The 15,029-nt window shown below is 46.2% G+C and overlaps 1 protein-coding gene across 1 annotated transcript; it reads right to left on the bottom strand.

Annotated features, from left to right (window-relative positions):
* Window positions 1–597: 597 nt before the first annotated feature.
* IL17RB (interleukin 17 receptor B) lies at window positions 598–14,161 on the bottom strand. The gene is made up of 11 exons (XM_063113489.1): window positions 14,102–14,161; window positions 12,083–12,107; window positions 11,161–11,301; window positions 9,379–9,506; window positions 8,785–8,911; window positions 6,797–6,844; window positions 5,159–5,296; window positions 4,716–4,795; window positions 3,603–3,702; window positions 2,336–2,434; window positions 598–1,160 (listed from the first exon to the last, which is right to left on the bottom strand). The coding sequence occupies exons 1-11, from the start codon at window positions 14,159–14,161 to the stop codon at window positions 598–600; spliced, it is 1,509 nt and encodes a 502-aa protein (XP_062969559.1).
* Between the last annotated feature and the right edge of the window lie 868 nt (window positions 14,162–15,029).

Genomic DNA, 15,029 nt, shown 5'->3' with positions numbered 1-15,029 from the left:
TTAAAAGTGCAAGGGTTAGGACATGAATCTAGTTTGGAGAGGGAAGGTCCTACATGAATACCAAATACTACAAGTGGTTACACAAATACAAGATCATCTGGTCAATAAAGATGGGTTCAGCATGTTATTCCCTACTTGTATTATATTACATTTAAAGATTGTTGTAATAGAGGGCTTTTCACCTAAAAAGATATTGAGTAAATTAGTGAGGGCTTCTTACATTAGTATTCATTCATTAAACTTATAATAGTACAGAGCAAAACAGTTCTACCTACAGTGCAAAGCATGGGCTATTCAAGACTGGATGTTTGGCTGGAAGATGCTTTATCACTATTATCAGAATGGTTATAGTTTTCAGCTATAACTATTCTTGATTTCTAGATATAAAATTAACTTTGTAATTATATATTTAGTTTCAATTCTTTCATTAATGCTACCATAGTTAGTAATGTTAGTTAATAATCTTATTGGCATAATATTTTTAACTACTAAATTACTTGTAGGCTGTCCTGTAAACTTCACAATCATCACAAATGCTTTTTCCCTGAAATTGGTAGGGTAGGAAGGCTTCTCGGTCTCTTGCTTCTCATGGGTGGACTACAAGGAGGAGCAGCCATTGTGGCAGGCTTGTGGTCTTTTTCCCACTGACACGTGCTGCTTGACATGGAGGAGTTCTGTGCAGAAAGCGGTGGCGTCCTTCATGAGGTGGTACTTGGTGCAGACGTTGAGGGCACTATAATTGTCTGTGGTATCAGCCTCTCTAAAGTAGACCACCATGTATTTGTGCAAATGAGTCTGGCTTCTGAGATCACTGCAGAAAAGGTTAAAGGCAAGGGGGAACAGATCTTGAGAGTTCTCCTTGGGGCTTCCCTCCCTCTTGCCGCAAGTACTGTCACACGTGCTGTTGACATCATTGGAAAGAAGGAAGACTACTTTATCCACTGCTTGCATCTGCATGGTAAGCCACTGCACTGGACCCATCTCAGCTATTTTCTTTGTCTGCCACTTTTCAGTGATGACCTCACTTCTGCAGTGGTTTTGAAGAAATTCAGTGAAGTAACAAACTGTGTGATGGAAACATATTTCAGATGGGTAAACTATAAGAATCTTAATGGGAGGCAGGAGAGTAGTAGTAGAAAAGGAAATCTTCTTGATTCTTCCTGTTGGGGGAGAAAAGCATTTGATATCTGTGAACAGCAAATAGGCTTTCACTCTAGTGTAAACTATCGTTGATAAATAATGATCTCGTGCTGAGCACCAGGGACCTTGTTACTGCCAAACAGGAAGAATACCCTGATAGACCTTTTGAACACATCACCTGAAACATATTAATGCTTAAACCTTCAAAATGTTTTAAAAGATGTACTTTCTAAGTCCCTATCAATAACCAGTCCTGTCAATCAAGCCTTATCTTTTCAAGTAAATTCATGGAAACTGTTTAGGTTTTAGGTACTTTATTTGAGGTGGAGGTTGTAATTTTAGTAGTTGTAGTGCTGGGTGTAAACAGAGACCCCTGACCTTTGCACTGCATATCACATTCTGAGTTGGGTCAACTCAGTAGTTAGTACCATCTTCTACCTGCAGGTGGTAGAGTTTCTTTATAGTTCCATAAAGTGGTGTCCCATTTCAGCCCCTGGAACTTAACTGGATCTTGCCCTATAAGGTGCTATAAAACAGAAACAATGTGTGAAACTATACAGGTTAAACAGCATCCCCTAAATATAAGTATTTCTGAGGTAAAAGTGCCACATGGCTTTCTTATCTTAGAACAGAGAGTTAACTTTGTTCTATCTACAGTGTCACAAACAACTCAGGTTGTGTTTGTATTTCCTTTTCTACATGTGGAAAGGAGGGGAAGTAGAGGTTTTTAATGGGTCTGCCTCTAAATGTATTTATATAAATACTCTGATTTCTGTATTCAGATACTCAGTTTTAGAGCTGACAAAGTTCTCTGAGAGTATATGAATCCAAGTGAATATTTCTCTTATGCCTTAGCAGAAGTATTTTTAAAGAGTAGGAACTAGCACAGAGTACCTATGCAGGTAAATGCAATTTGTTATCAGCCATCTTTTGCCTATTTTGGTACTTGTAGATGCCTCAGTGGTAAAAATAAAACAGGTAGTAGACACCAGATCTGGAAGTCCTGACCCTGCTTTAACCTGGCAGGTGTGATCCAGTTATCATATCAGTCTCCATAGGAATGCTCTAGGGCATTAAATAAATGCTGTCTAACTGGGAAATGCCAATGTCTGATTGCCTCTGGAGGAATCTCGTTTAAGAAAATTCAAAATGTTATTTCCTCATTAGGATATCATTGGAGAATTATAACCCTTACCATGTTTCCATATTAGGTAGATCCCAACCGCCAGCACCCATGCGGCCACCAGCAGAGATGGCAGAAGGAGAAGCAGCCAGTCTCCTAGCACACGTGTGTCTGAAGAAAACAAAGCTTGCTTACCTTTGTCCAAACATAACCACATTTATCTCTATTTGAAAACTAAGATTTTTACTCTATACTTTGTACAAGTGTAGCTTAATCCCTTTAAAACCGAGGGTCAGAAGACCGTTGGGGAGCCTGCTGATGGGTGTGTTTTTCCATAGAGTGTCCAGGTTTTTTATTAGATTCTCAAAAGGCATATGGGACCCATTAAGTTAAAAAAGTTACAAACAGCCCTCTAAGATCTCTTTGGCTTCTTCCTCCTTAAATGCACAGGCATTTTCACTGTGGTAACCAGTTTACATTTGGTTTTTTGTTCCTTGAGGAATTGATGTTATTCTGGATACATTTACTTACATACATAGTATGCATAGATGGCATTCTTAAAGGCTGTTTTGTTGGGCTGACATATGTGGGGGATAATGCCACCCTCTCACAGAAACATCGAGGATCAGGTGAGCTCAAGCACACCAAAGTGCTCGGGTGTCCATAAGGCACTGTGCCCACACAGAAGTCACAACTGTTAGGCACCTGGGTGGTCTTTAGTTGGTATGGCTGAGATTCTAAGAATAACACCATTCAACCTTTGACACCACCCCAGGCCTAGTCGTGGAAATATTTTATTTGTCCACCTATAAAGAAAGAATTGACACATCTTTAAATCCAGAGAGACATGTTCCAGAACATGATGCTCTCAGGCACCAGTGAGGCATGTCTTTTGGTGCCAGTATTCCTAATTTGTTATCCAAATGTTGGCTGGGTGACCACATCAAGTCACAGTTACAGCTGGGCCTGGGCTGCTGAGACTGATAAGAGAAACAGAGTGCAGGGAAATGCACATTTCACCCTGTTCTTTTACACCACTGACTTTTTCCAGCAGGTCCTGTGGCACATTGAACATCCATTTTGCACTGTTTATTCTCTCCCTTCTGTGTATCCTGCTTTATAAAGGGTTGTGAGTGGTTTTATAAATAAAGCCTTCATTATTGTTTTCTGGGACAGCACTGGCAGCTTTCTCTGCACCCCAGTTCAGCACACACAGGCAGGGACTCCCATCACACTCCCCACATGGACACACCCTGCGACATATTGATTGGGGGGACATTGATGGGCCCTTCGTGTCCTGGACCTGTTTGATCATCCTGTGAAAATGATGGGCACTTACTGTTGTCCAGAGGGAAGGGGACTCCTGTTTGTGGGCAAAGCACAACAGTTCCTTTGCGTCGGATGCAGTCATTGCCACAAGTCGGGAAATATGGAATCACCTAAGGAAAAATGAGAGGCTCAGAAAGTTCTCGCCATGCTTCAGAGCAAACTCTCAACATTCCTACTTCAATCAAAACTTCACTTTCCTTTTTTTTCTGGCTTCAGCCCTACCTCCAGCATTGTCATGGACATTTTTTTATTGGTCACACTTGTGCAACAAAGCCCAGAAATCCAAACCAATGATGCAAGACTGAAATGCCTTTTAAGATTCCAGGGTTCTGAACCTAAACTTTGTACATGTTACTAACGTACTGGTTTCCTTATCTAAAGGGGTTGGGTTACATCCTAATACACATACAAATATTTCCTCCAGAAAAATAGTAGTGCTGCTACTGTCTTCAGACAGTGCTTCATGGTGTACAAGTCCCCTGGGACTATGACAGTCTGGTTCCCTGGAAAAGGGGTGCAGTCATAGTAAGCAGACAGGTGTGTGCTCCCTGTGGCGTGTCTAAGCACTGCCTTCATGTTCCAGGCAATGAAGAACAAAAGCTCCTGGGACCCTCCGTGTTCCCACATCATAAACTGAAAGAGCCCCGAGAACAAGCACTGGCCTAACTCCCTGTTTTCTAGCTGAGTCAGCTAAGGCCCCAAGAGAACAGGCAGTCACTTTTCAAAATTCATGCACTAATCTGGAACCCAAACCTTCCAATTTCAAATTCTTTGCAGCTTCATTTTGCAGTTAAAACTGAGGCTTGGGAAATAAAATGGTACTTCTAACTCAGAATTACTCTGAGGGTCTGTGACAGAAATTGGAAATAAAAGCACTTTGGAAAGTCAGCAGCCACTAATATAAGCATAAGGGCCCATGACTGCAAGGTCACCTTCCTGACCTCACCACTGAAGACTGCAACGAAGGAGTCCCCCATGGACGTCACTTCATACAGGACCACCGGCAGAAGCGAATTTGAGAGGAAAGAACCACATCCTTGACAGGACTCATCAGAGGCGATTCACGGTGGACAATCAGTCGTCCAGTGTCCCTCCCCTCCCCAAACACCTCACCGCACTTTACCTGAACCACAGCACCTTCACTTTCCTCCATCACTGGAATCACTACAGAAGTTCGTGTCAGTTTGTTCTGGTGCAGATAAATGAGAGTCAAGAATTATGAGTCACAAGAGCAAGCAGATCGGAGACTGCCAGTGAAGAAGCCACTTCCCACACCGACGTGCAATACATTAGACTATGTGTGAACAAGGGATCAGTTCATGCTCCTGAAACCTCTACCTTCGGTTGGTTTTAGACTCACAGAGACATAACCCAGGATGCCCACAGGGGCTGGTTTTTATGTGTCTAATTAATCAAGATAGCACATTTTGGACAACAGACAGTCCTGTGCTCTCTCACAAGAGAACCTATTCAGAGAATCCTAAAGTGTCCACATTTTCCTTCCACAAGTAAGGAGGCTGAAGTTAGGGGTGATATTAGGGAACGAAGGGAAAAGTACCTCCGATGACACATTAGAAAACCCAATTACGCCATTACGTTGGATAAGAGCCATGTATCTCTTTCCAAGGGAACTGGTTGTGAAGTTCACTTCTACTGACGTCTTGTTCTTCTTACAAGCAGTGATGTTTGGATCCCACAGACTTCCTATGGGTTGAAAGAGGTTCATGTGGATGAACTTGCTAACTCTTCCCTCATTTAAGTCCCCGGAAGGGCTTTACAGAAATAAAACTCAGTTCTCAAGCTACATACCCAAGAGCTAGGGACTCTCCTATACGGTGCGGTGTACTTTCTATCATAGCTCCCAGAGCCTCAAGGCACCTGCTGCCCAAGAGAGTTTATGGCCTATACCACTGCTTGGCTAAAAATAGCTTCCCTGGGCTGAGGGTGGTAGGAGGCACAGACTGGGAGCTACTGCTCACTTCTGTTCTCAGCCTCTGTTTTGAATTAGGGGTTAGGGTTAGTATTTTCTCCTGTGCAGGATGGGGAGAAGGAACCACAGGTTAGGAGACAGAGTATCTAAGATGACAGAGCAAGTGAATTCTGGATCAGGACTGCAACCACCAGAATATTCTGTTTTAGGAGCTTCGTCCATTAGACCATTCTGCCAGCCTAACTGAATGCAAAGAAAGAAGGAAATGCCTCATAACTTAGAGGATACTGACAGGTTGACTCTGTCAGACAAAGTCAGTTGTTTCGTCGATGTGACTTGTAAATAAGGACTAGGTTGATTTTCAGGAACATGATACATAATAGCATGAATTATCTTTCCAACCTAGGAAACCATGTCAGGCCCTGGCTCAGAACTGTCTTTAGGAGTTCAAGTCAAGGCCCTCAGACCTCACACCCCTTCATGTCATACACACTCCTATACATTTCTCTTGATAGGAGGCAAGAGAGGAAGTTCGATGCTCCAGTCTGCCCTCGAACAAGGACAGCGCACACACCTCAGTCTGACAGGGGACATAGGGATGTCTTGTGGGGCGAAGGGTGCCTAAAAGATCAGGACTGATTCCCCCTATCCCACTAGCCTTATAAGTATCCCAAAACCATATTACCCAGAAATTTACACCGTCCTTTGGATATTGGACACTAGGGAGTATCTTAAGGGGGCTTATTTCAAAATGCAGTGGGTTCTAATAGTCTAGCATGTGCAAGGTGACCCTTTGAGGACACAGGTTGAGAGCATGCTTCTATTTCATTCCTTCAGCTAACACTCCCACCTGGAATGTTTGCTAATCCGAACAGAAGGTTCACAGGGTCCCCATGGCCACAGGTCAGAGGTGCTGGTGTCTGAACAGGTGAAATGGCTCATAGGAGTCCCATTCAATCAGTGCTACTGTAAGTACATTTGGGGCTAAAATATTAACTTGTCCAAGGCGGTGAGGTGATTTTATGTGACTATTGCTCCACTACATAATTCTAGTAAGAGTCTGTCCTTCCCTGGACAGGATGCTTGACTCAGTGGGCAAAGCGCTGGCTGGGGAGCAGGAGCCCCGGGCTTCTGCCTTCACTGTCTGGGAGACTTGGACACACAGCTCCCCCTCTAGGCCTCCATTTCTTCCTCTGTCAAAAGATGGACAGAGCTGTGCTGGTTCAAGTTATGACTTTCTTCAAATAACAAAAGTAAATATTGTATTTACTTACCTGCATCAATGCATTTTTTTTTATACCTCATTATGTGGTCTAGGCAGCCTGGAAATTTGAATGAAAGATTTTACATTTTTAGGAAAAGGTATCTCTGCTCTACCCCCTTGCCAAAAAGTACACACACACACATGCATGCCACACTTGTAATGATTTGCCAAAACATTCAGAAGTAAGAGAGCACATTTAAAAGGGACACTATATTTTACTGTTAAGTATAAGGTCATCTGCCCATGAAGTGATATCTCAAGACTAATTTAAATAAAATCTTTATCAAAACAGTATCTGTGATCTCCAAGAGAAGACTAGGAAATCGGCCATTCTTTTAAAATGAGGTTTGGTAATATACGAAGCTATTGCCCCTTCCACAGCATAAATCTTTTTTTTTTTTTTTTTAAAGATGATCGGTAAGGGGATCTTAACCCCTGACTTGGTGTTGTCAGCACCACGCTCACCCAGTGAGCAAACCGGCCATCCCTATATGGGATCCGAACCCATGGCCTTGGTTTTATCAGCACCGCACTCTCCCGAGTGAGCCACAGGCCGGCCCACACAGCATAAATCTTAACCTACCCTCACACGCCCACCCCAGGATGGCGTAGACTTAGTGACTTGTTCCCAAAAACTAGAGTTGGGAAAGGGAAAAATAGTAGATTTACATGGAGAAGCCCAGCAGGCACTACCTTTATCAAGTAATGAAGGTGAACATCACCAGCGATGTGGCATAGGATGCGACAAGAAAGGTCCCCACGGCTCTGTGGTAGTCTTCCCCAAAACCCACATCCCCAGTCCAATCATGAGACAAACCCAAATTGGGGGACATTCTATAGGATGTCTGGCCAGAGCTCAAGACTGTCCAGGTCATGAAATACGAATTAGGAAACTGTTACTGACCAGAGGAGACTAAAGAAGTACAAGTTACTAAATGCAACTGGAACAGAAGGAAGACATTAACGAAGCAGCAGGTGAAATCCAAATAAAGCCTGGATTTTAGTTAAAACAAGTGTACCAATGTTCGTTTCTTAGTTTTGACAAATGTACCATGATGATGATGTTAACAGGAGAAACTGGATGAGGGGTATATGGGGACTCTTTGTACTATCTTTGCCACTTTTCTGTAAGTCTAAAGTTATTCCAAAATAAAAAAGTTTATTTAAAAGCCAAGTGAAGTTTGGTATTACCAAGAAAGCTGGAAACTGTTGTGTAGTAAATGGTGTGGCACCAAAAACACCCTGGACCACAAAACAAATTGAAAATTGCCACATTTAGCTTTGACACCTCACCTGAGACAGATGACAGGATTGGAGTATAGAACAGGTGGCCCAACCCAGATGGGCCCTCAAACACATGATACTGTCCCGTCCTCACCGTGGCTGCACGTGTGACAATGCAGCCATGGTACTAGAGAATTGACCTTGTGTCATAGAGCTGGGCCAGGAAGCCAGCATTCATCTCCGTACCACTCTGCCTCTCCCAGACAGCTCAGGGGATGAGCCCACTGGGGTCCATAGATCCTCAGAGACCCAGCTACACACAGCCCACTAGAAAGCTGAGACTGGAAAAAATATTTTGCATCAATGACATAAAGAGCAGCCAAACTGCATTGATCAAGAAGGACCAGAGTCTGAATGTCAGCTTAATTTTCAGTGAGTGTAACCCAGGGCAAGTTACATCACTTCTCGATTTCCTCATCTGTAAGATGGGGCTATCCTAACCTGGGGGGGTTGGGAGGCTAGAGTGAGATGACACATGTCAAGTACTCAGCACAGTGCCTGACACACAGGGATGGGCTTTTCCCTACATCTTACCTGACTTCATTCTTTCCTCTCAGTGAATGAGGTGCGGTCACCACTGTGTCCATATTAAAAACGGGGAAACAGACTTGGCAAGCCAAAGACCTTGTTCCCCAGGCTGTCTGTACCAAACCACATACCCCAGAGCAGGTGTCCCAGCAAGACAGAGAGTAACAGACGAGTGAGGACGCTTACCTGGTGAGGTGAAATTCACAGACAAGGAAGGGCCATCTTCATTCATATTTGCATTGGGGATATTATGGGCCCCAATGAAATAGAGTGTGTTCAGCTCCACAGGAAAGCCTACGTAGGAAAACGTCCACTGGAAGGCAAAGCAAGGAGCCCTGAGTTTCCACAACACTGTGTAATGTCCACAACACTGTGTAATGTAGAAACAGTATCTTTGTGTGCTGCTCTCCTCATTCATAATTTCATTCCTCATTCTACTGCTGAAACTTATGTCTCTAGCCAATGACTACTTAGGGCATGAGCCCCTCACAATTTGCCAATGTAACTCACACAATCAGAGAAGTGTAAAATTTTAGAGCCAGGATATAATTTAAGTCCAGCTCCCCCACTTTGCTGATGGGGAAATAGAGGCCCAGAGATGCTGACTTGCTTAAGGCATAAAGCAGAGAAGTGGCCAAAAGTGGGATTTGAAGCCAGGCATCCTTCTCTAGGCTCAGCATTGTGGCGGCTCATCAGACTATTGTGCAGCACATCATCTATGCCTCCCCAAAAAGGGCCCAGTTTTCAACAACAATTGGCCAAGTGCCTAAAAGTACTTACTTTGCCACCAGAGGGCCTGGTCTGACTCTGGAAGGCCTCTGTGTAATTGCACCTCACACAGCTATAGGACTGGAAGTTGCTTTTGCCTGTCACGCAGATCTTGGTGGCCTTCAACATGCAGATGCTGGCTGCAGAGACAGGCGTGAGAGAAGTTGTTTATTTAGCACTTACTATTTGACTGACTTGATGCTTGATACTTTACGTGCCTCATCTCAGTTCATATCACAATGGCACTAAAAGGTAGGCAGCATTGTCCCCAGTTTACAGATGAGATAAGTGAGGCCTAGGGAGTTTCAGGAAGCTTTTTTGCCTAAGCTACATAGCTCATCAGCAGCAGATATGAATTCAAATTCCAAAGCCCAAGGTCCTTCCTTCTCACAGGTCAGCCTGAATTTCACAGGATACCTGAAAAGGTGACTGTAGTTCTGCACTGTTCTGGTCTGGGTCTCTTTTAAGAATAACAGGCCTGCTTTGGCAAAAAGACCCTTCAGGTACTATCACCAAACCCTGCCTGTTGTGACTGCACCTTTATCCATGCTGATTCTTCTCCCTGGAATTTCCTTTCCTCCCATTCCCTACCTCTCAAGTCTTACTCTTTTGAAGTCCAACTCATGCACCAAAGCCTATAACAACAGCTAACAAAGAGTTCACTATGTGCTAGGTATGAGGCCAAATCCTTAAAGCAGTCTCACGAGGGCCCCTGTCTTTGTCCTCTTTGTCCCCATCCCACTCAGATGGAACAAAGTTCCTTCTGGGATTCCCCTGACACTGTGCCTGTGCCTGCCTGCCCCTGCCCCCCAACCCCTCTGAAAACCCTATGGCATGGAGAGTGTAGCCAAGTCATCTCTATGTATGCTCATGGATTCTTGACTGGACAGAATTTAACTGAATTTAGCAGATGAATACCACAAACATGGGCATTAGGATCTCAGAAAAAACTCACAAGTTGCCTTGCAGTATAATCTTGGGGAATGCCAAGACTTTCATAGTGCCATTTGGGAAGTAGAAAAGTAGTCTACCTAAGCCAGTGCTTTTCCCAAACTTGGCGGGGGGGGGGGGGGGGAATCATCTCCAGCCTTATCCTACCCTCTCCCATGAAGTCAAACATACAGAAAAGTACACAGATCATAAGGGTACCACATGATGAATTTGCATACTCATGTGACCAGAACACAGGTCAAGAAACACCCCAGGAGTGCCCCACATGCTTCCTTTCAGTCACTCCTACCTCAAAAGTGACCACTATCCTGATTTCTTTTTCTTTCTTTCTTTTTTTTTTTTTTTGCAGCTGGCTGGTGCAGGGATCCAAAACCGTGACCTTGGTGTTATAAGGCTGTGCTCTAGCCAACTAAGCTAAATGGCCAGACTGTCCTGATTTGTAACCACCAGATTAGTTTTTCACCTTTTGTAAATGGAATCATATGGAATGTACGACTGTAGGTATGCATACAGACATAAATGCATGAACCCTTTTGAATCTGGCTTCCTGTGTTTGTGACAAAATTCATCCATACTGCTGTTTGTAGTTATAGATCATTCATTCTCATTGCTGTGTTGGATTCCAATTTGTAATTCCAGTCTACTGCTGGGCATTTGAGTACTTTCCAATTATTGGCTGTTAGAAGTAGTGCTACTATGAACATCCTAGTACATGGTGTTCAGTGCATGTATGTATGTATGTCTGTTGGGTATGCCTAGGAGTGGAATTAGTGGGTCATATAGTCTGCACATTTCCGGTTTAGTAGACACTTTAGGCCTTATCTTTGATTGATGCAAACTTACCATCTGCCCGAAGTATCCAGCTTATGTTCATCAAAATTGAATAATCCTCCATTGCAACACTGGTTTTAACAGGTTCCACTTGGAGGTCCCTCAAGTCTCCTGGGGTCAGAGTGTGTTGAACCATCCACTCTGGAGATGGCCCTGGGAAAAGGCAAGACTTCCCACGCTGCTCCCCTTCCTGGCCCAGGCTGATGCCATCTCCTCTCAGTGACCCACCCTGATCCATCCCCCATTCACAATTCATCATTTCTTCCTGCTAAGGCAGGCCAAACATTTCTTGGTGCTGACTGATTGATAGCCAATGCGAAGCTGACCTCAGAGAAATACTCTCAACGTCCTGGCCCCATCTTATAGAGCACTTGAGACTACTCCAGGTGCCTGTGTATGTATGAATGTATGTATTTAGTATATTTGACACACTTATTAGGGTAAGTCCTGCTTTCCCCATGCCTCTGCCCTGGACTCCAGAAGCTTGCCCCGCAACCCCCACGTTCCCACCTCCTAGCCTTTGCTGGTACTGTCTCTCCTCCAGCTCACGCTCCCTATCCACATTTCTTTAAATGCTACCATCTGAAAAACCCATTCTTCTATAAAACATTTGCTTCCTGGTCCCAACTCTAAGCGACCTCCCTTCCATGGTACTCGATCTCCCACTGCAGAGTGGCAGGCATCACTTTCCACATGTAAGTCCCACTCTCCCTGTTTCTCCCTGACTGACCAGGAGGCCAGCCCATCTGAAACACCTCTTCGTTCCCCCAGAGTTCTGCCTTGAGAAGATAGAGACTTCATCCGCCTCAGCTAACAAAGCAATGGTTCACCCTTTGCCTGGTCTCCAAAGACCCATTGCCTGGATTTGGGCCCCCTAAAAGTCTGACTGGCTTTTAGTGTAAAGCCCCAAATACCTGTTCCCTAATGCACCTACCAATTTCAGAGCCACACTGAATAGTCTGCAGGAGAGAAAAAAAAAACAAGTGTCATGTTGAAGCCAGCAAACTACAAGTCTTCCTTTGCCAAATTAGACAAAACACCATCTTTTTCCTTTAATGTATACACAAGTGACAAACTTTCAAAGAAAAGATGAGCTGGTTTCACTTCATAGCTTGGGGGAAATTAAGTTGCCCCTTATAGGCTATGATGAGCCATGGTTTGGCCATCAGTATACCTGGTCCTTAAGCCGGCCCACTACCTCACTTGAAGACCAGAGATAGGTCTCCACTTGCCTCTGGTGTCACCTTCCCTGCTACAAGCAGGGGATGACTTTTGAGCCATCAGGAGGCCCCTTCACACACTAATGTTTAACTAGGTTTTCAGGACAGTTCGGAGTATTTATTGAGTATCACCAGGTTAAGGACTGGCTGTGCTAAGAAGAAGAACAGAAAAAGCTATGAATGCAGTCCGTGGTACCTTCCCCAGGTTCTTTAAGATAATTTCTCTTCTGATACAAAAGGACTCATCTGAGATATTTAGAAAACCAGAAGCAACTGTGATTTCATCATGTTATCTTTTTTAAAGTGCTTTCAAAAAAACAAATACATTTATCAGTGTCCAAGAAATGCCAGTACTACACCCTTTGAAGTTAACTGTTCATGTCCTTTCGTAAGAAAAAATAATTAGTACTTTGGTTTTGGAATAAAACACTGAACCTAAATTTAAGTTTTAGGTAGCAGCAAGTTCCGGTGACAAAATGCCATGTGATAAGTCCACCAGCTCTGGAATCTCATCTTTCCAAATGCCTTGTGAGACAGAAAGCAAGATCTTATGGTTGGAGTAATTTGGATTAGAGCGAAATGGTCAATCACTCCTGTTGCCTTCTTAAAACTGAACTCTAAAGGACATCATCAGACATTTTTTAAAAACAAGTAAGCTACCACACTAGGAGCTGAGTTCTTGTCAAAGTGCTGGTGAGACAAGTTTTAGGAAGAAGCCAAGCAACAGCTCTAAACTTTGCAGAGTTCAAACTGTTAGCCTTACAGCAACGACTGCAAGGGAATGAATGTCTCCTCCAGCGGAAAAAGCCAAGGGGGCCTTTGAACTGAGACTGAGGGCAAGGATCGTAGCTGAAGACATCAGCAAACAATGAATAGCGTTTGTTGTTCCATCACCATCAACCAGTAGCCACCATGCTTTTCTGCTATGTGCTATGCTAAGAGGGCAGGTATATAATTTCCAATGCTATTTTAGGGATAAGTTTTTTCCTCTTTAGTGACCCAGAAGATTACCTCAATCATTCAAGTCACTGGGGAAGAAAGGAAACCTGCCTTTGCAAATCAACGAGACAATCAGTATGGCCAAGACACAAAACAACAAAAAAACGGTGCTGATGGAGAATCAGTTCTTGCATCTCAACAGGTGGGCAGATCCCAGGCAATAGCAATGATGAGCGCCAACTTCGTGCCAGGCTTTTTGCCGCTGCGTTGCAGGCCGCGTTGTTCTTCTTCTTCTTCTTCTTTTTTTTTTTTTTTTTTTTGCCAGTAAGGGGATCGCAACCCTCGGCAGGGCGTGGTGTGCACCACCAGCCAGTGAGCGCACCGGCCATCCCTACACAGGATCCGAACCCGCGGCCTCGGCGGTACCAGCGCCGCACTCTCCCGAGTGAGCCACGGGGCCGAGCCCGCGTCGTTGTTCTTTAGCAGACCCCGGCGAGCTAGGCGCTACCCTTCGTTTTGCCACTGAGGACAGGGAGGCGAGCGTGTGTTACTGAACCAAAGGCACAGGGTGGCATTTGAGACCACGTCTGTCTAAATCCCACGCGCCTGACTCAAGCACTCTCACTCCTGATGCCTACCGGGCTGATGGAGGTCTTAGGCCCATCGGGGCTGCCCCCAGAGGGTGCATTCAATGCCCCCTCCAGACGGCGGTCCCCGAGTGCTTTCGGAGAAGCGTGGGCTGGCCCGGGATCGAGCGACGGGAACGCGGGCAAAAGGTGCGGGCGGGGGCTTACCGGCTCTCGGGGCTCGGCGCTCCCGCACAGCGCGGCCAGGCCAAGCAGCACGAGTGCCATCGCCAGGCCACCGCCCGCCACCATGCGGGGCCTCTGCCAGTGGCCCGCCACGCTCTTATCCCGGCGCCCCGGGCCGCCCCCTCGGGGCTCCGCCTCCTACAGCGCCGCCCCAGCCCCGCCGCCCCGGGCAAGGGGCGGGCCCGCGGGCCCCCTCCCACGGTGCGGAAGGTGGGGCGTCCTCGCCTGCCGGGGCCCGCCGTCCGGGACCCTTCGTGAGCAGAGCAGCCGCGGCGCGCGCCGCCCCGCGCACGTGCGTGCAGCGAGCAGGTGCCCACGTCCTGCGCCCCGCTCCTCGGCGCGGAGCGGCCCGGGCCGAGAGGCCGCCGCACCCCTTCCGGACGCGGCGAGCGCGCGCTGCGCCGGCGCCGCCAGTTCAAGTGCAGCGGGCAGGGGTCGGGCCGCCGGCCGTACCCGCTCCCGTACCGCGGCGGTCGGCGGTCCGGGCTCTCGGGCCGGCTGAGCCGCCGAGGGTGAGTAGCGGGGGCCGCACGGAGCCCCGGGAGGCCTCGGGGCCGCAGGTTTGGTGGGTCGGGAGGACCCGGGCTGGACGCCGCGGCCGTGGCCGAGGGTTTACTGAAGCCCCGCTGACTTCTTCGGGGGAGCTAGTGCTTCGCGGGAACTAAGTTACACGTTATCGAGTGATAGAAATCTCCACACCCTGCCCCTCAGGTTTTCTGGTAAAAGTGTTCCCACAAAGTGAGGTCTGACTAACACGTGGGTCTCCACAAGCGGAAGCCTCAGGCGCTGTCGGTTTGGAGCTGCGGTTCTCAAGTTTCACTGTGCCCAGGACCTCTCAGCGCCGTCCAAAATGATATTTGGACGCAGGTCTGGGTCGGGCCCCGGATCTGCATTTAACAAGGTCCCTCCT

This window comes from Cynocephalus volans, chromosome 11 (assembly GCF_027409185.1).
Source record: "Cynocephalus volans isolate mCynVol1 chromosome 11, mCynVol1.pri, whole genome shotgun sequence".
In the NCBI taxonomy this organism is placed as follows: Eukaryota; Metazoa; Chordata; class Mammalia; order Dermoptera; family Cynocephalidae; genus Cynocephalus; species Cynocephalus volans.
Note: the sequence above shows the minus strand (reverse complement) of the source record. Positions and strands in the feature narration are given on the sequence as shown.

What these genes read in the sequence shown, in the direction of transcription:
- IL17RB (XM_063113489.1), bottom strand. Translation starts at nt 14,161, where the DNA reads ATGGCACTCGTGCTGCTTGGCCTGGCCGCGCTGTGCGGGAGCGCCGAG. An exon ending in GCGCCGAGCCCCGAGAGCCG is followed by an intron (nt 12,108 to 14,101) that starts GTAAGCCCCCGC and finishes TCTCTCCTGCAG; the next exon opens with ACTATTCAGTGTGGCTCTGA. An exon ending in TCAGTGTGGCTCTGAAATTG is followed by an intron (nt 11,302 to 12,082) that starts GTAGGTGCATTA and finishes GCCTTTTCCCAG; the next exon opens with GGCCATCTCCAGAGTGGATG.